The sequence below is a fragment of the Prosopis cineraria genome, unplaced genomic scaffold (genome assembly GCF_029017545.1).
Source record: "Prosopis cineraria cultivar Desert tree isolate PC_DT_omini unplaced genomic scaffold, ASM2901754v1 PC14, whole genome shotgun sequence".
In the NCBI taxonomy this organism is placed as follows: Eukaryota; Viridiplantae; Streptophyta; class Magnoliopsida; order Fabales; family Fabaceae; genus Prosopis; species Prosopis cineraria.
In genome coordinates this window covers 10,211,392-10,230,966 of record NW_026555345.1, presented here as the reverse complement: position 1 = coordinate 10,230,966, position 19,575 = coordinate 10,211,392, and the positions used below count along the sequence as shown (strand labels likewise).

At 33.2% G+C, this 19,575-nt stretch overlaps 1 protein-coding gene across 2 annotated transcripts; it reads right to left on the bottom strand.

Moving 5' to 3' along the window:
- Positions 1-3,319: 3,319 nt before the first annotated feature.
- On the bottom strand, positions 3,320-18,887 carry LOC129292849 (uncharacterized). Of its 2 annotated transcripts, XM_054930513.1 has the most exons (19): positions 18,618-18,887; positions 17,826-17,895; positions 16,958-17,587; positions 16,607-16,792; positions 16,365-16,478; positions 14,301-14,359; positions 13,998-14,064; positions 13,841-13,892; positions 13,655-13,747; positions 13,426-13,509; positions 13,063-13,287; positions 12,878-12,963; positions 12,605-12,666; positions 11,968-12,037; positions 8,558-8,638; positions 8,370-8,471; positions 4,612-4,736; positions 4,237-4,357; positions 3,320-3,780 (listed from the first exon to the last, which is right to left on the bottom strand). In XM_054930513.1, the coding sequence occupies exons 1-19, from the start codon at positions 18,665-18,667 to the stop codon at positions 3,592-3,594; spliced, it is 2,466 nt and encodes an 821-aa protein (XP_054786488.1). In that variant the 5' UTR covers positions 18,668-18,887; the 3' UTR covers positions 3,320-3,591. The 2 variants fall into 2 exon arrangements, with proteins under 2 accessions (XP_054786488.1, XP_054786487.1); XM_054930512.1 differs by having other exon boundaries at positions 12,878-13,287.
- Positions 18,888-19,575: the final 688 nt, after the last annotated feature.

Sequence of the window (19,575 nt, the reverse complement as noted above, 5' to 3'; positions counted from 1 at the left end):
GTCAAAAGATTCAAAACCCCAGGGTTTATAGTTTGGTGCGCCAAACGAATGTCATGATTGAAATGGTATAAAATCAAGAAAAAATTACATCCAACCTCCTCCTTAAAAAAAATCACAAATAAATATTAATACAGAATGATTTATTATTAAAATAAAAATATAATTTATTTTTTTTAATGAAACTTATTAGTAATCATTATCTACAATTAATTTTTTTTAGAAGAGTGTTGAATGTAATTCTCCCTAAAATCAACGTCATTGACAAAAAAAAAGTTTTTAAAATATATAAATGATCAATATCACAACATGAAATAATTATTGTGTAGTTCCTAAACACTCTTTCCGTGTTAAATTATAAAATACTTTTAGACAAAATTTCATTTTAATAAAGCTCATTAAATATACTTTGTAACCTTACTTTTTTAAGATAAAAATATAAACTTTCAAAAATATCATTGATTTAATACTCCATTGATAAAAGAATATTGAAGAGATAAAATATATAAGAAGGCTAATAGTAAAAAAGTATTATTAATGAAACCTTTTTTTTTATCAAAGTATCTTATATTTTGGAATGCTAAATCTTTCTTAAAAGTGTTTTATAATTTAAAAAGGAGAGAGTACTTATCTATATGTTAATTTTTGACGAAATCAAAAATTTGCTCCAGTTGAAAATTGAATGGAAATGAAATATATGGAGGATTGTAGCTACTTTAAAACAAGAAATGATTATTTTTCTTGAACAAAGGACTAAAACCTAACTAGAGCTGGTAATATGATTCAGTTAAAGAAAATAGGTTCAATTACATGCGGGGCGATTTTGGCCTACCACACATAACTTAAACTCACAGCAGGTTAACCTGCTTATATTTTAAAAAAGTAGACAAAATAAATAAATAAGATTGAGTCTAAAGTAAAGCATTTAGAGCAAGCATGCATGAAATTACAATCTAAGTACTTGATACTTTTATATTTATTTATTCAAGTTTAAATTATGACAAAAAACAATAAAAGCACACTGCTCATATATTTAAGTAGTGATGTAATATAATTTGAATGCGATCAAGACAAGAATGAATAAAATATTTTATTATACTTTGATTCATTCATATAATGGCTTATTTAAATTATCTTGTTTATAAATAGTTTTACCTAAGCTAGCAAATAAAAAAAAAGTTTAGTTGCCCTTTTTATTTAAAAAGTTAAACATATTTATGAAGTGCTAGCCATATATTATATTATTATCTTAATTTAAACAAAAAAGAAAAAAAACAAATACCAAAGATATTAGAACGTTTAAGTGATATGAACTGAATGTATTATGAGTAGTAATCTAATGGTTAGAGTTTAAATCATCATTATTTTTTAAAAAAAATAATTCATATTTTAAATTGGGGCATCAATTTTGTAGCAAAAGTGCAAAAACAATATGAAGAGAAAAGAGGATAGACAGAGCATTTTTATTAATTCATATATGTATAATACTGATCAGTTTTCTAAAAGACTACAAAACAAAAAGATCACAAAATTAAATTAGTCTATATTTAAGTGGTAATATAAGCATATCTTAATTAGAAATACTTTAATTGTTATTTGGAGAATTAATTTTTAAGGGGAATACATGATTTTTTTATCATGAAAAATAATAAAAAGAGATAAATTTATAATTTTTAAAATTTAAAAAAATTACTTTTTTTACTTGTGGGTTGGCCTGTTAACCTAACAACTTGCTGCAGGTTGTATGGGTTGGCGGAATTCAACCTGCGCAAAATACAAGCCATTCCAACCCGCCCCTCAACCTGCTGCAGGCCAACCTGCAGGTTATGGATTGACTTGTATTATCAGCTCTAAACCTAACAACAAATTATAAGTATTTTTTTGCCATTTTTTTTAATGTAAAATGCAACATTTGGAAATCCTTGACCCCTTTTGGATCCTTTCCATACTCTCCCTCAATACATTTGTCCATACCTATCTCATCCATTCGTTTAATTTTTTTATTTAATGGTATGATATTGCTAATAATGGCATTAAAATAAAATAGATTATTTATTATAATCCCTTAAATGCTTTTGAAAGTAAGTTCATAATGCTTATTTATTATAATCATTAAATAAATAGTATATTTATTTTGATACCATAATTAGCAATCTAACACCATTAAATCAAATGAATAATTAAATGAATGGATGAGATTAAGCATGGAGAGATGTATTAAGAGAGATTATGAAGAGGATCCAAATCTTTAAGAATATGGAATGACAACTTTTCTTGGGCAAACGACTAAAACCAAATAGCAAATTACAAGCACCAATCTACTATTTTTTTCATCAACAATTGTAACATATGGAGGTCAATGACTACTTAAGAACATGGAATGACAACTTCTATTGGACAAATGACTAAAACCTGATAGCAAGTTACAAGTACCTTTTGCTATTAGGATGTAGTCACCTTTTGCTATTAGGTTGTAGTCATTTGCCCAAGAATTAGGAAAAGTTATCATTCCATATTCTTAAGTAGTTACTGTCCTTCATATCTTGCATTTTGGGGACTAAAAAAAATGATAGAAAGATGATTATAATTTGCTATTAAGTTTTAGTTATTTGTTCAAGAGAAGTTGTCATTCCTTATTTTTAAGTAGTCAGTGTCCTTGATATGGTGCATTTTTACTAATTAAAAAAAATGTCAAAAAATACTTGTAATTGCTATTAGGATTTAGATATTTGATTAAGAGAAGTTGACATTCTTTATTCTTAAGTCGAAGCTATCCTCCATGTGTTGTACTTGCTAATAAAAAAATGATAGAAAAATACTTGTAATTTACTATTAGATTTTAGTTATTTGCCTAATAAAAGTTGTCATTATCTATTCTTACGTAGTCACTATAGTTTATACGTTTTATTTTAAATTTTAAATTGGTGACAAAGTTTTTATTTTGTCAAAAATCAAAATGGCAGACAAGTTCCTACTCTTCTTTGACATGTCATTTCAAATTGTAAATTGGTGGCAAATTCACTGCCCTTCTTTTCTGTCACTCACTGGTGTGTTTCTTTTTCTGGGTTCGATATAAAACGAGATGCCTCGTGCCACTGATTTGATTTGCTTTTTCGACCAAAAAAACTGATTTGCTTCAAGAAATCCCTGACGTAAAAAGGGATTCTCCGTGTGAAGGAGATGAAATGTTTCGATAAAGAAACCAGACGGCTAGGATCAAGAAAAGATGTATTTGCAATTAATATAAAATGATGAGCTCCTTATTATGCACAGAAAACTGCATTAGGGATAAAGGCCAAGAACCAGGGAACAGAAAACTCAATTAATAAAATATATAATTATATATATACAACTTTGCTACTACAAATTCACTCCTTCAGACCAATACAAACGGGAAAGTCGAGTAACAATCGAGCTCAACCTGTTTTCTTTTTCCTTTCACAAATACGCTTATATTATTCTATGGGATCTTAGTGAACAAACAATGAATGAATTACCAGTTCGCTCTAAACAAAAATTGCAAACAAGAAGCTACTTCCTCATTGAACTTTCATGGGAAGGAGACTAAAATATATATTCCTAACATCTTCTTTCCTAATCATTCTGTATTTTATGGCCATTATTCTCTTGGTGGCTCCTTGTACCTTGTCCCTCAATGGTGGCTTTTCCTTCAGCCGGCTCTTCTGTATTAGTCAGTTTTGCTGGCTTTTCTGCATTACTCGGCTTTGCTGGCTCTTCTGCATTACTCGGTTTTGCGGGTTCTTCTGCATTAGTTTGTTTTCCCTGAGCAACAAATAATTTGATCACCCTGCTGGTTAAAAAAAAAAAAAAAAAGGGAAAGATAGTCTTTTCTCTTACTTGAAGATTGAGATATGCAGAGTTTATTATATCTCAATTATCATTACTTAACAAGAACTTTTGACTTTGATTATTTCTTTTTTCGTGCTTTCACTCCTGCATCCTAGGCTTTAGACCCAAATGAATCCAGTCAGCAGTTTGAAAGCACCTCTTTTACTGGTACATGTCCAAGACTGGAACCTGAGACCTCTAACTAAGCTAAACCAACCCCCTAACCAATTGATCCAAGTGCTAGGTGAATTTTCATTCACAAAATTATTTCTTTCATTAAAAGGTAAAAGACATTTTTCATCTACAAAATTATTTTATGTCATTCTTCTTTTCGCTCCATTTAATTCAGTGTACCTGACTAAAAATATTGAGCTTAATGCATAGACTAACCTTGTTTCGATCACGCCAACCGAGGCCAAATGGACGAGAAAGTAAACCTATTCTCTTAGCAGGCACATCTGGCATTGGCTCTTGATTATTTCGTGATACTTCGGAATTGGACTGCAAAGACCTATAAAGCAAGAAAGAATCAGGGTGAAGAAAATCGAGTGCATTGTTTACGATCAAAGGTATAGCAGCAACTCTTGGATATCCTTTCCAATATTTAAAGGATGCATCTATTCCCAACTTTATTCTCATGGAAAGAGATGTTTGATAACATGTCCAAGGTTGAACTCAATTTCATCCAAAAAAAAATGGAAAGAAGACAAATTTTAACCATAAAAACACGGTTAGAGAACAAGATATTTGGCAAACTTGACACACCGTGGAGATGCTTGCACTTTAACTTGGCCAGATTGATACTGCAATGTGGCTTCAAGCATTGATTCCGCCATAACTGCCCTCTTCTCCATTTCAGCAAGTGCAGCATTGGCTTCTTCATATTTTTCCTGAGAATAATATGCGTAAATTGGAATTTGTTACAAGAACAACAACATAACTTGGCAATCCAGTGAAGCATTGACAAAGATATGACATAAGACACAGACAAGTAGAGTTTACCAAATAGAGAAATAGAATAAAACAAGACACAATGAGGCACCTAAAAGTAACTAATCTGAACAATATGTGAAAATGAAACTTCATTCCTAGGGGCGGGATAGTGAAAGGACCGTTAAAAAGAAATCTGAAAAGAATGGCCAAAATTGCAAGCATCATTTCTAGGACAAATAAAGATGAAAATGTAAGACCTTGGCCTAATAGGAAAATGAAACTTCATTTTTAAAATTCAAGTCCATTAGCCTTGTCAATAAAATTGAAACTATTGCAGAGAACGTTTGAGGGGAAATATTAACTTTTTGACATGACACTTTGACTTCCCAATTACATTGACAACACTTGAACTTTCCAAGAAAATTGATTTGCTTGGCAGTTTAATCAAGCAGTTTTGTCAAGTTGCCACTAGTGTGGTCCCATCAAATGCTAAACATCAAAGCCTACATATCCACAGAAAACCATAAAAGAAAGGGGTCTAGATAAGATTTCCAGTTTGCTAAGTTTAATCAGAATCATTCCTATGGGTCCCACAGTAAGAGCCCGTTCAAGTTATTCCAACCACGTTTGGCTCCCATGAACTGATAGTTAAGACAACGATTTCTCACCAAAGGAAGAAAGAAAACATTGGTTACTTTTATTTAATACTCCCTCGGGTTTTTATTATAAGACACTTTCAACTGTTTCACGCATCTTAAAAAAATTAATTTTTTTTTCTTGATATCATAAAAAAGTGAGATGTACTTTTATCTTTACCATTGACTTTAAATAATAATACAACTACATTAAATATCTTCATGCTAATCAAGAAAAAATAAAATTGAAAAAAGTGGTTTAATTATTGCAAGGTGCCTATATTTTGGACCCAAAATTACTTCTAGAAGATGTCTTATAAATAGTACCAAAGGAAATATTTCAATAGTCCAAGAGGACAGTTCTCAAAACAACTAATAAAAGTAATCACTCAAAAGGAGGGGCAACATAAAAGAATTAAATGAATGCAAGATGTTCATAAGACCAGATACAACGGGTGTCAAATAACCACTTAAAAGAAAAGCTTAATTTAAACCCCTAAACAATAAACTAGAATAAAAAATTGTCAAACTATATCAACCATTGATTGAAAAAATTAGTAGCCAGTTATCAAACTGGAAGATGAACACCCTTTCTTTAGCCGGTAAACACAAGCTTGTTGCTTCTGTAATGACTATTCCTATCTATGCAATGTAGACTAGACCCCTTCCCTCTTCATGCTGTGAGGAAGTTAAGGAAAGAAGAGGTCATTCCTTTGGGGTAGGACGAATAGTGAGAGGAAGTCATGCCTGGTTGGTCAGGACAAGGTGCGATCACGAAGGAATTCAGGAGGATTAGTTCTAAGACACGCCAAGCTCCAAAACAAAGCTTTTATGATGTAGTTGGGATGGGAGATTTAATCACTAGAAGTGAAAAATTATGGGTGAGAATTATCATTTAAAAGAATAGGTGTGGAAATGATATCATTCCACACAATAATCACAGGAGAGGTCATGTGTATGGGCAGCGATCAACAAAATGCCAGGAAAACACATTGAAGGGAGTCTCTGGGAATTTTGGAGAAACAAAGATAGTTAAATTCTGGAAAGACATGTGGATGCCTCATCTAGATGAGCTAGAGAAATATGCCATACAAGATATTCCACAGGATGCTAAGGATGGTTCATTACTGCAGTTATGTCAAAAAATGGGGACTGGAATTGGAACAGTTTTGAACACCTCCTAAGGTCAGTGCTCAAGGGAATTGGTGACTTGAGAATCAACGGTAAAAGGGATCAGGATAAGATTAGATATAGATAATCTTCAAATGGTATCTTCTTTGTTAAATTGGCTTATAACAAAATAGCCTAGTCAAAGACAAGCAAATGGATGTGATCTAAGTTTGGAGAAGTATGTGGCGACTAAATGTCTCACAACGTTTTGCAAGTTATCCATGTGGCTTGTCTTGAATGAACGATTATTGACTAATGCAACACATTTCTCTAGGAGTCTCTGTTACTCAAGCATGCGTGGAGTGTGCAAGATGAGTGATGAAAATACACTCCAAGTGCCCAGGAGTTGAGATGAGGTTACAGCAACGTGAAGATTCCCTTCTTCCAACATAAAATTCTTTTATTTTACAGACATTACAAGATGAATTGAATGGGGTCTGAGTAGAAGATGAGAGAAGGTGTGCAATGGGAGATCTTATTTGTCATTATCTGTTGGAAGGTGGGATTGTGGGAAGTCAAGGAATGACAATATTGTTGAAGGAAGCAGCATTGTAGCTATGATCAAGATCACAGAGATGACAAGCATTTGTCTCAACGCAGTCCAGTTGGAGGATACCCACAAGATGACAATGCTTGTGGGTTGAAGGAAAGGATAGAGGGTTGCAGTAGGGTTAGTAAAGATAACAAAGGATGTTAGACAAGGATTCATGTTCAACATTGGGATAGCATAGCCTAAATGTATAATGATGGAGGTCGAGATCCTATTCCACACGGCATCCTATGTGGCACTTACATGACAAGAGGTGAACAAGTCAGAGGTCCAATAACTAAAGAAGGCCCGTGAAGAATTACGATGCTCAAGGACGAAGTGTCATGATTAGTTAGGTTTATATTAGTTTATTTTTGTGCTTTATTTATTTAATTAGGATTTTCAATTAAATCTTTTGGATTATCCATTAAGTGTTATTATCATGTAAAGTCCATTGGATATACTTTTTAAGTTTATGGGGCGCCAAATGAAGATCTTAAAGATATAATATTTATATTATATCCTAGAATAAATTGAGATAGATGGCATCTTATCCTTCTTATCTTTAGAATATTTTAGAATATATATATTTTTTAATCTTTTAGAGTCATTTAGGATTAGAAACTTTGTTTATTTAATGAACAAGTTAAGTTGCATTCAGTTTTCCTCAAGGGTATAAATAATATTGAATTCATTTGCAAGTTTTATACTTGTAGCTTCTGTGTTCCTGATAGAATACTTCTGAGTTGTAAGGATCTAAAAACTAGTTCTTCTAGGGACTAGGGTTTTAGCTGATCATATTTTCTGTGTTTCCAAGTTTCTACCCTAACCTATTCTGTATTTCCTGGGGTCTCTAGACAGGTTCCTAGAGCATTAATCAGTATAACTATAGCCATGCCTAATGGGGTTTAAAGACGCATGGGAGCTAGGAGAGGGGCGCGTTGTGCTGTGAAAATGACTCACGTAAAGCTGTTAAACAAAGAGGGATCTCTGAGTCAGATAGAACCAGGGAGAGATCTAGTCAAGGAGATTAAACATATGCTCATATGGAGCCGGGAGTGCAAGTAAAACTGCAACCAGGCTGTTTGTTACTTGAGCAAACTCTTTAGTATAAATAGGTAGTTACAGTATTTTAACAAGTGTATGTTAAGTAAATTCTTTTCCATGCTCACCACACAACATGAATTGTAAGGCAACAACAGATGAATTAAATTAAATTTAAAATAAAAATTTATGTATGAGGGGGAAAAGGCAACCTGAAGCACTCGGGCAGCATATCTTTGTGCTTCTGCATCTTGCTCTGCAAACCTACGAGCATCCTCAGTGACCTTCTGCTCTTGCTCTACCCGCATCAGAACCTAGAAGACCAGCAATAAATCGTTCAACTTTGCAAGCGATTATTTTTCCCAAAGAAGGTAAATAAGAAACCAAACAAAATTGATACCTGAAGCATAGCATTTTCCTGCTCTTGCTTATCAGCAAGTGCCTGCTGAAGCACAGAGACCTCTTCTTCCAACTGCTCAACCTGACAATGATGAGAACCACATGCAGTGAGTTCTACAACTCTCAAAAAAAAAAAAAAAAGTTAAAACTCGGACACCAAGAAATCATCTAAACTAACGTTTTTGACAGCCTATGGCTTGTAACCTGGTCAAACTATCATTGCCACAACCAAAGGTCATGTATACAATGCCTATGCAGGATTTGGCAACATGTAAAGAATCGCATGCAGAAAAAAGTTAATTCTTGGGCAGATATTGTCAATTGATATGGGGATCTCATATTTTGCCCAAGATTTTTTAAGATGAAGATGATTGTTGCATCAATCTACGTGTTTGTCATAAATAATGTTATGAAAATTGGACTAACTATCGAACCAGTCAAGACACCATTTCATGGTTCAATGGTTGGATCAGGGTCAAATAATGGTTGAACTGGTCATCAGTAAATTAATATATTTTAAATCATATATGATTAAAATAAAAGAATAACCATCCATAATAAGAGTAGTGAATATGTAAATCTAAAAAATAAAATATAATAAGAAAGAAAGGCAACATTCATCAATACTCCCTCCGGTCCTATTTATAAGTCATTTCTACTAGCTTCGTCAATACCAATACAACAAAAGTGCAAGGAATAAAAGTAAGTAAAATTTCAAATATAACCCTCAAGGGAAAAAGCAAAAAGCAAACACATAATATAATGTTATTTTTTTGTTTTCTCTTTCTTACTTTTCAAGGTAATTTGGAGATTTCAATTTGAAACAAAACTTTGGCCAAAAAAAAAAAATGAAACAAAACAATCCCAACAACTAATGACTTATAAAGTGGACCAAATTATGCTTCTAGAAAGTGACTAATATACAAAACCGGAGGAGTATATTACTTCATCTTCTCTATACAGAACATATATACTTATTTCATAATTTATAATTTATAATTTTAGAATACAAAAGTATATACATATCTTTTGCATATTTGATCATTTTTTCACTTCCCAATTCTTATTAGGCATTAATATGCATAAATTGTAGTTTAGAAACATGGATTAAAATTAAAAATAAAAACAAAAAATAGAAAAAAAATTAATCATTTGGTCCCTATACTTTTAACTCAATTACAACTCAATTCCTCAACTTTAACTCGACACAACTTAGTCCTTATATTTTGACTCAATTGTAATTCAATCCCTTAACTTTAATTAAGTGCAACTCAATGCTTATAGTTTTAGCCATTTAAAACACTAGTCCCAAGTTGGTCCCAAAAAAAAAAAAAAAACACACTAGTCCCTAAACTTTAGTAATAACTTTATTCTTTATAATTTTATTTTCAAAAATGTAAGGACCAACATTTTAAATAGACAAAACTATAGGAAATGAGTTGCAAGAATCAAAGTTGAAGGACTAAGTTTTAATAAAGTTAAAATCTATAGGGATCAAATGATTGATTTTTCCAAAAAATCATATCTCCAATTCAACTGATTCTACCACCGATTCTACCAGTTTTGATCAGATCAAGGCCGGTTCAATGGTTCTTGACTAGTCCTCAGGACCCCTAGTAAAAATATGCATAAATTATATACTTATTTAATAATGTATAATTTTAGAATACATACATATATACATATTTTTTGTATACTTGCTCTTTGTTTCCCTTCCCAATGCTCATTAAGTATAAATATGCATAAATTTGAGTTTAGAAACATGGATTAAAACTTAAAAAAAAAAAAATATACGTGACCAGTTTGACCAATTCTTAATATGAAAAACCCTCACCAACAGCTAGCTATAGAAGAGGAAGAACAACCTACTTAAGTTCCCCACAAAGCATCTCATAATATTAGTTGGAAATTCCCATCTTCCCTTCCCTTTAACTAGCTGTATTTAGGCATGAGACAGAGACCATTTTTCAAAGATGTCCCAGGAACTAAAATAAATATACAAATATACTCTTAAGCATTAACACATTTGGAATAACACCAGAAAAAACTTGAAATACTTTGTATGTCCGCACTTCCCCTCAAGCTAGAAGTACATAAAAATCATTCGCATCTTGGATATATGAGCATCAAAGTGGGTTCTTATAACAGCTTTGGTAAGAACACCAACTGTTAGATGATGTGTCGCAAGAGTCCTTTTGTTTCATCTTTTTTTATTAAAAAAAACACTTTTGAAAAATTTTATAATGTTTGTTTAAATTTTCAAAAATAATCAAAATCTAGAAAAAAAAAATCATATTTCTATAACAATCAAATGTAACCTTGGAATGATTTTTTCTTTTCAAAAAATCCATAAAGAGTAAATTACTTTTCATAAAATCTATAAACAGTATAAAAAATTACTTATTTTAAGTTTAAACAAATAAGCCATAAATCATCTCAATGATTTCATGTTCTACTTTTTTCTTTGATAAAATACCAGTCAATACTCAATATCAACATAATTAGTTTTGTCATGATGGACCAAATTCTTTGCAATGCTTACTACGGCTTGGGTATCACATAATAATCTCACCAAATATGTAATAGGAAATTACATATCTTCAAAGATCCTTTCAACCATATACCTTCATAGATTCATGAGCCCTGGCTCCAGTAATTATTTTTCTTTACCCAAAAATCTGAAAACAATGGTAAGGGCCTACTATATGCCAATTCCAATGCAAAATAAAAAGGCAAATTAATTATTAATAATTTACTTAAGTATTAAGGTCCGCACTTAGGTAATTAGCTAATTTAGGATTTGATTAGGGATTATCAATAACGGCAATTTGGCATTGACACATGTCATTTCATATCTTAGTATCTAGTGGAATATGCAAACTCAGGTATTGTCCGGGTTTTTTATGTAGGATGCCTTAAAATAAGCCTAAAATCATTTAAAATTACTGCCTTGCTTATTAATATTGATATACTCCCTCCGTTCAAAAATGTAAGGTATTTTTTATTGAGTTATATGTTCAAAAATATAAGACGTTTTTTAATGTTCCAAAGTATAATTATTACTTTTTTTTCAAAAGTACTCCTAATGAATGAATAAATTACTTTATATTCATTTTAGAGTAAAACTCTCTATTAAATAAAGGTAAATATGAAAAAATATTATTAGTTTTCAAATAAATAATTACTTTATTTGGGAAAGAGATTTGATTAAAAATGCCTTACAATTTTTAGCGAAGAAAATCATAAATAGGAGTTTTTTTTTTCTGGTTATTTTATAGGGCCATGTTCCAGTGCTAGACTAGTTTAGCAACGATAGCAAGCTGAACAAAGCAACAAATCACAATGGAAGTCCTACCACACAAACACATTATGATGGGAAAAACAGAACTGCCTTTGGGGATTAGAATATACCTTGGCACTCAGTTGTCGCCTATTATCCTGCTTGACCATCTCCATCAACGCTGTTTCAAGCTCCTCTGCTCTGAAACAGATATTAGAAGAGTTAATATTATATGGAGTACATAATCATTCCAACTATCATGGAAATGTTCAAACCCTGACACCAAAAATAAAGAACTAACCAACTACCAGGGCAGTGAGGCTAAAAAATATACACTAACAACAAAGCCCAAACTTCAGATTCTAAAAATAATATACAAAATTTCTAACACTGAAATTTTGGATTTTAACTTCCCCCACTACCTACCAAAATCTATAAATCCTTCCACCCAATCAAAAGCATACAATTTTAGAGAATAACAAAGCTTAGAATAGCTAATTAATTCAAATAAAATTGCAAGCTATTTATAGGGACCATGGCAACAAGTTTGCCAATTCCCATAAAAATCAGTAAATATATGAATTGACAAAATATTTGCTATTAGTATCCCATGAAATAAGCCACATGTCAAGCAAAGTCATGGAGACAAAAATCCAGAACATCAGCCACTAAATAGGGGACACAAACATGCACAAAAGCAGCAAAAGTAGTTGAGACAAACTTCCAATAATTATATGCAGAAAAAAAATGATTTCCTCTAGCAAGTACCTGAGAACAGCTGATCTTTTTTCCTCTAGCAATCTGCAAAGTTCACTCTTCAACCATGCTACCTACATGGAGCTCTTACATATGAGCACATCATCACTTCATAGGCATGCTCTAATTTCAATCAAATTTTTAGGGAAACACTCACTATTCGATTGCAGAAAATATACTGAAAACATGAATCTAGACATGATAATATGATTCATACAACAACATTTAACTTCATTATCATCTAATATAATCAGGGCAGTTGTATAACAGGAAAGGCACCACAACCTGCTCTTGAAGATCCGGAACAGTATCTATCTCACCATCTCCTGTCAGGCTAATGATAATCTCATCTGCATTAGTGGAACCAGATTCTGTACGTGATAAACTACCATCAATCAATTGCTCTGCTTTATCTGTCTCTGTCGTTGATTTGGGATCATGTTTAAAACCAAATAGCTTAGATGCCAGACCCCGAGAATCCCTCCAAGCTTTAAGACCTTTTGATCTTTCTTCAACTGTAGCTATTACAGCTGGTCGATGTTTATTTCTAAGTTCTTGTAATCGGACTTCATTTACATTTTGGTAACCCATGCAAGCAGTCAACACAAGCTGACTGCTATCAAATGTGGAACCAGCTAATGATTGAAGCAAAGTTATTGCATCTCCAGCATCTTTTGTTGTTACCAATGCAGGGCCTAAAATAAACAGAGTGAAAATAAGTATTACAATGAAAAAACCTGTGTCAATGGTTTTTTTCCCCCAAAAATCCATAAAAATATTTGACCCCAGAAAAAAGTTATAAAAGTATAAAAATGCAATTTTCTACCCAGTACCATATAGCTCCATTAAAGCAAGCGCGGTTCTAAATAGCATGACACGGTTTCCTTCAAAAAGAAGCACGTCCCAGACTCGTAGAACTGAAGTCAAAATATTTATAATAAATCAGAAGATAACTCTATTTAATGAAGAACAATGATGTGATGTATGAGTAACTTTTTAAGACAAATCATGAGACAAGACTGATATGGTACACAATTCAATAGCTAAAGCATAAAACCTGACCACTTTCCCAAGGAAGCATGTTCATGAATATGGAAAGAAACCATGGTCCAGTAACCCATGCCACCTGCACTCCCAGGTAATCTAGATGATTGACTGCACAATAAGTAAAATTGACACAAGAAATCAACAATGAAACTGAAAACTAAGTCCACAAGGAGAGATAAAAGTGAAGAACAATGTACAAACCCAATTTGGGAAACCTCTCCCGCACCAACTCCTCAAAAACAAGTTGGTCCACCTAATTAAGTGAAAATATAATAAATGTCCAACGGCAATCATACTCATAATGCGTTGTTGAATTTGCTAATGAATACATGGAATGGAATGAAATAGAAAACACCACCTGAGACTCTATCATTTCCTCAGAGTAATAGCCATCAAAATAATCATCTAAAATTCCCATCAAGGTCCTGAGAAAAATCACAGTTGGGGATAAATATGTATAAATATTAAGACATATGCTTAACAAAGCTGTTAGATGCCGTGCAGGCCTGAAGCGATTAGTCAGACATCAATTCAGGAAAGAGTGCTTATTGGGGAAAAAACCAGTGATATTGATTTTTTCCTATAGTCAGTACTATGGAAGGAGCACAGTCAGACTTCATATATTCTGAAAAGTCAATCAATAATCTATCTTTGTACCTACCAAAAGGCATTTTCTTCAGGCATCATAAGCAGCAATAGACCAGCAAAAAAGTTCATAGCCTGCAATGTAAAAGATTCCAACAAGCTAAGTCAGAAGGTCAGCTGTCACGAATCCTGAGTATAGCATGAGTCATTCTTGGTACATATGCATATAAATGTAGAAGATTCTTGTTTATACCATTTAACTGCCACATTGATATACATGAATCATACACATTGCAATGGTGAAATGAACTAAAACAGTTAAAACAATTATCTATACACAAGGAACTGATGCGAAATAGAAAAATAGAATACACGATGCTGCCAAAGAATGCACAGATCCTGATGAGGAGAGACTGAGTGATAAAGATTCATTTTCCCTGACCAAAATATGTTCATACTCTAATATGAAATTTTGAATCATAATACTATCAAAATTACTAAATAATCAAGAATAAGAAAATAAAATAGTATATCTTCAAGAGTTGTGATTATACATTCTTAGACCCAAAATTAGTGAGGCAACCTGAGTATTCATACAAAAGCGAAAGGAAACCCATGTCAAATTTTTCAGAATCATCTATGCCACGGTCCTCATAACTTTCCCAGCAACTTTCCCAGCAAATTCTAACAAACTTATGGCCACCGTCATCAATAGAAAAGAAGGAACATGACCCCGCTTTTCAATATTAGTTGATACTCCGTAAATTAAATTGATATAAGAAAACCATTTTGTGCAGCTTACTTATTTTCACATCATAACAGGGCTACGTAATGAATAAATGAAGAGGGAGCTACTTAAGGGGTAACCAGTAGTTAGGATTAGTTAGTTAATAAAGGTTAAGGGTATTAGGTTATAAACAGAGGGGTTGGGCTAGCTAGTAATCAAAGGCTTATGAGAATAATGACAGACTGAGTTGTGTCCTGTTTTCTCTCCTCTCTCATCTATCTCTCCCTTTTTCTATTTCCCTTTGCTTCCTGTCTTTTCCCCTTTATCTCTCTCTTTCTTTACTTTCTTATACGACACTAAGAGTCTAGGAAAAAAATAACATGAAAATAGAGGTGCTGACCTCCATACCTTGTGCCTTGGATAAAGGTGTGCATTTCAAAACTAAAGATGAGCCCATCCCTGAAGGCATTGCACCATGAAATTCAGAGGCAAGGAGCTCTAGAGAACCTCACCTCTGCCCTCAAGCAAGTGCAAATGCCCTAGTGCCTTTGATAACAATAAACATTATGCAAAGTATTAGTCAGGTGACGTCGGCAACCTTAGTGCAAATGTTGGTCAGAGGATTTATTTAAATCTGGATAACTCCCACTCGCCAACTTGATTAAGAGAAAAAAGTCACATGCCAAGCCAAAAACCTTTATATTTCTTTGACGCCATGATGACAGATTGTTATGGCAGTTTTAGTCCTTTTGTATTTAAACAGATATATTATGGAATCAAACATGATGCCGGTGCGTACAAGCTTCCTGTTCCTGAATCTCAAAAGGCCAAAATGTTTTGCTCTAATATTCAATCATACAAACAGAAAGATAGATGCAAAGTTTTCAAGTAATTAATACTAAGGTGATAGCAAGTGACAACGTAAGCTCCTGAAGGTGATATACAAAATGATCATCTCCAACTATTTCTACGGTCAGCCATTATCCCACTGCTCTAATCATTTTGTTGAAGAAAAGCAATAACCATTTTCCAGTTGCCCAAACTGACCTCCTTTTCGCAGAACCAATCGTATCTATATTAACATTGGATTCTCTGACTCGTCATTCAAAAATAATGAAATTTAAGCATCAATGAAAGCAACTAGTGCAAGGTAGAACAAATTCCAGTTATTGTTAGATGTTAACAAATTGCATCCAGACATCTCAAATTCTCAATACCATTGGAAACTGGCCAATGTGAACAAGTGGCTTTAAGTCTTGTCAGCTCACTAAAGTATTCACAAGTTCCATTTAGACATCTCTTTAGCTTGCAAACAGTTATGTCTTTGAAGACACAGAAGCCATCATAACCACATAGCCTATGTAAAAATAACAGGGATAAATAAAACTTATAACTATTTCTTCAAGCAAAGACCTGGCAATAACCAACAGAAGGATTATGTCTAGCATATGCAGTAAGTAATCGCCTCAAAGCATTTCTACCATCCTCGTCCAGAGCAGGATGGCCAGGGAATGTTCGAGGGAGATCCTGCACAAACAACAAAAGATTGTAAGTTGAGGGACTCTACTATAAGATTAGGAGCAATAAAAAACTTGCACACCCACACACACAACAACAACAACAACAACGATAGGTGAATTATTGTAGGTAAAGACCTTTTCAATCTGCCCTTTCCATTTTTCTGGTGCATAAATAGAATCTACATTTTCTTTCCCGTCTTTATCAGTTGAATGCATACTTGGTTGATCCAATTTAATCCCAAAATCATTCTCAGGAGTTAGCAGGCTCTGATAATACTTCTCTACCCGTCTTGCTTTTACACCCACAAAAGCTTGCCAAAGCTAAAGCACCAAAACAAACAAGTGGCTAAGTCACTGGGAATAAATGAACACAACAACAACAACAAACCTTAGCTCACTATGTGGGGTCGGCTACATGAATTGCACGATGCCATTGTGCTCTATCAAACGAACACAATAAAGTTATCCAAATAATATAATGAATACCTCTCCTCTAAGTGCCATTGGCACTCCCCCACGAACAAGAACTTCCAGCTCTTCCTTCCAAGGACATGAATACTCTAGTGGTGTTGCATCACCAGCAATACCATTGGAAGAGGCATTCAAACTATCAGCTGAAGGAACATCTAGACTAGGGTCTGACCTCTCTACATCATAAAACTCATCATCAGAGTCCTCCTCACATGCTCCTTTTTGTGATTTTGCCTGATCAGTATAAGATAGTGGTTTCCCAGTTCCAAACATTTGTTCATCTCTCAATGCATTCTTCCTGTTTCTTTCAACACACTTCTTTACACGATTACTCATCATACCCTCAATAGCATGAAGTGATGGTCTTATCTCTGTCCATAGTTCAACTCTATGAATTTTGGCTGCCTCAGATGCTTGTAACTCCTCTTTTTTACTTCCATTATCAACTGTATTATCAGAATCAGGTTTCTGATGGCTAGACTCGTATCCATTAACAACCTTCCCTGAGGCTTCTTTCTCTCCAGCTTCAGCCTGCAAGACATTGTCATTTTCCTCAAAATTTAGGTTATTTCCAACCACTTGAACAGATACTGCTTGCCGATCTAGGAAGGATTTCCATCGATCTGACCTTTCTTCTTCTTCCTCCTGAAAGTACAATTCACAAGTGTTACACACCAAAATCTTCCACTCCAAAGAAAACATATATCCCATTGCATGGAATAACAATTCACATTAACATGTAATCAAGAATTTCAGATGTCTGAATCTGCTGTTCTGTTAAGCATTTCAACTCAGAAAATGAAATGCGCATGACATTATACGATCTTTCCACAAAAACAGTAAAATTTTAGACTGACAAAAACGGAATGAAGGATGATAAAACCTTGTATATGTTCGCATATTCACGGTATCTTTGCAGGTGCTGAGGTCGCACGGTAAACCCATAGGCGTCCCTGTTTACACCACCAGGTATTAATGTCTACGAATCAGTCATAAACGAATTTAGAATAATGAAAATAAACCAGAAAATAAAACATAATAAAATGCATTACAGAGATTGATTATCAAGAGAAGAATCCGACGAGATTTACAAGCACCTTATCAAGAATTAAAGCAAGGGGGAAAGAATCGAAGTGCAACTCAGCTCAAATTACTTGCCATCCGGGTGCTTAGATTAGACAACAGCATATTTCGCCTAAAACCCACACTCCACTTCCCATAATGTGCGGCATTGCCTCAGTGCAGTTCCCAATTATTAAGAATGAAGAATTACGAAAACAATACATTCGACCTTCCCCATCAAGAATTCAATCCAAATGTAGCCGTCAACATAAAAACCAAATCAACGCAAGATCGGTCTTCAAAATACAGTAATTAAATAGAAAACCCAAAACCACGAAGCAAATCAAATTGCAGAAATCTGAAGTTCCACATCTAAGTCGGTGCATAAATGCCTTGGAAAACGAAGCGGTGCAAGCAAATTGCAAATTAAAATCAAAAATAGAAAAAAACCCAATATGATGAAGTTAACTCTTGATGGATCTAACAGATGGAGAGAGCACAAAACAGAAAATCCTATGGAAAAGGGATACTAGAGGAATTGAAGGAGTTAGAGACGCTTGGAGGAGAGAGCAAAGATGGGATTGACACTATAGGAAAGAAGTGTAGTAAGTACCTCTTGTGCTCGAAAGTGATGAGAGGATTTAGAGCATTGCCGGCCTTCATTGGTGGATTGGATCGGATTGAGCGGTGAAGCGAGAAGAATTTGGGCTGAACGCCAAGTAGAGGAAGATCTTAAGGTCCCCTTGATTTTCTGCAATGGAATGCTTCTTGTGGTAGTCACTAGGAACAGTTGGTTTTTCGGAGTGCCAGACAGAGAGAGAGAGAGAGAGCACATGCACAAGGGAAGGAGGAGCGAGATTACCGTCACGTTATGATTACATGTGCTATGCGTAGCTTCACACAGAGATCGAAAAGGCAAAAAGCAACTTCAATTTTTTAACAAATTTTGATATTTTATTACTTTTTTTTGTTTTTGGCCGACGGCAGGCTTGAAAGATGGGATCCACGAAGAGTCACTGTCTCGCAAGTGACTAGTTAGGGTGTCCTCTTATGAAACAAAATGTAAAAAACAAAATCAAAAAAGTTTTATTATCCTAAAATATAAAATAATTTAAAAAATAAAATTTTATTAATAATATTTTTTTAATATTATCTTTTTAATGAGAGAAGAGAGAGTTAAAATGATTATAAATTTAAAATTAATAAAATAATTTATATATTTAAGATACTTATTTTTAATTAAATCAAAATTACTATATAAAAATTATTTATTTATATAAATTTTTATTATTAATATTATTAACACATCAAAATTTACATGCCTTTATTTAATTGAATAAAAATATATTAAATATGTAATAAAGGTAAATGTACAAGCCTTGTTTTTAAAATTATGTTAAATAAAAGGTATATTTAAAAGTTTATATTAATTTAAAAATAAATAAATTTGTAAAATGCTATTGAACTTTATTAATACACATAATTTTATTTTAAATTATTTATAATTTTAGATTATGGAATGTTAGCTTCCTAGTTCTTACATATTGAAACTTCCGTGATTGTCCGGAAAA

Coding starts and splice junctions, on each gene's coding strand:
- LOC129292849 (XM_054930512.1), bottom strand. CDS start 18,667: ATGAAGGCCGGCAATGCTCTAAATCCTCTCATCACTTTCGAGCACAAG. Junction 14,360..16,364: donor CTTCTGTTGGTTATTGCCAG/GTCTTTGCTTGA, acceptor TTTACATTGCAG/GCTATGAACTTTTTTGCTGG. Junction 12,667..12,877: donor TTCCGGATCTTCAAGAGCAG/GTTGTGGTGCCT, acceptor AGCTCCATGTAG/GTAGCATGGTTGAAGAGTGA.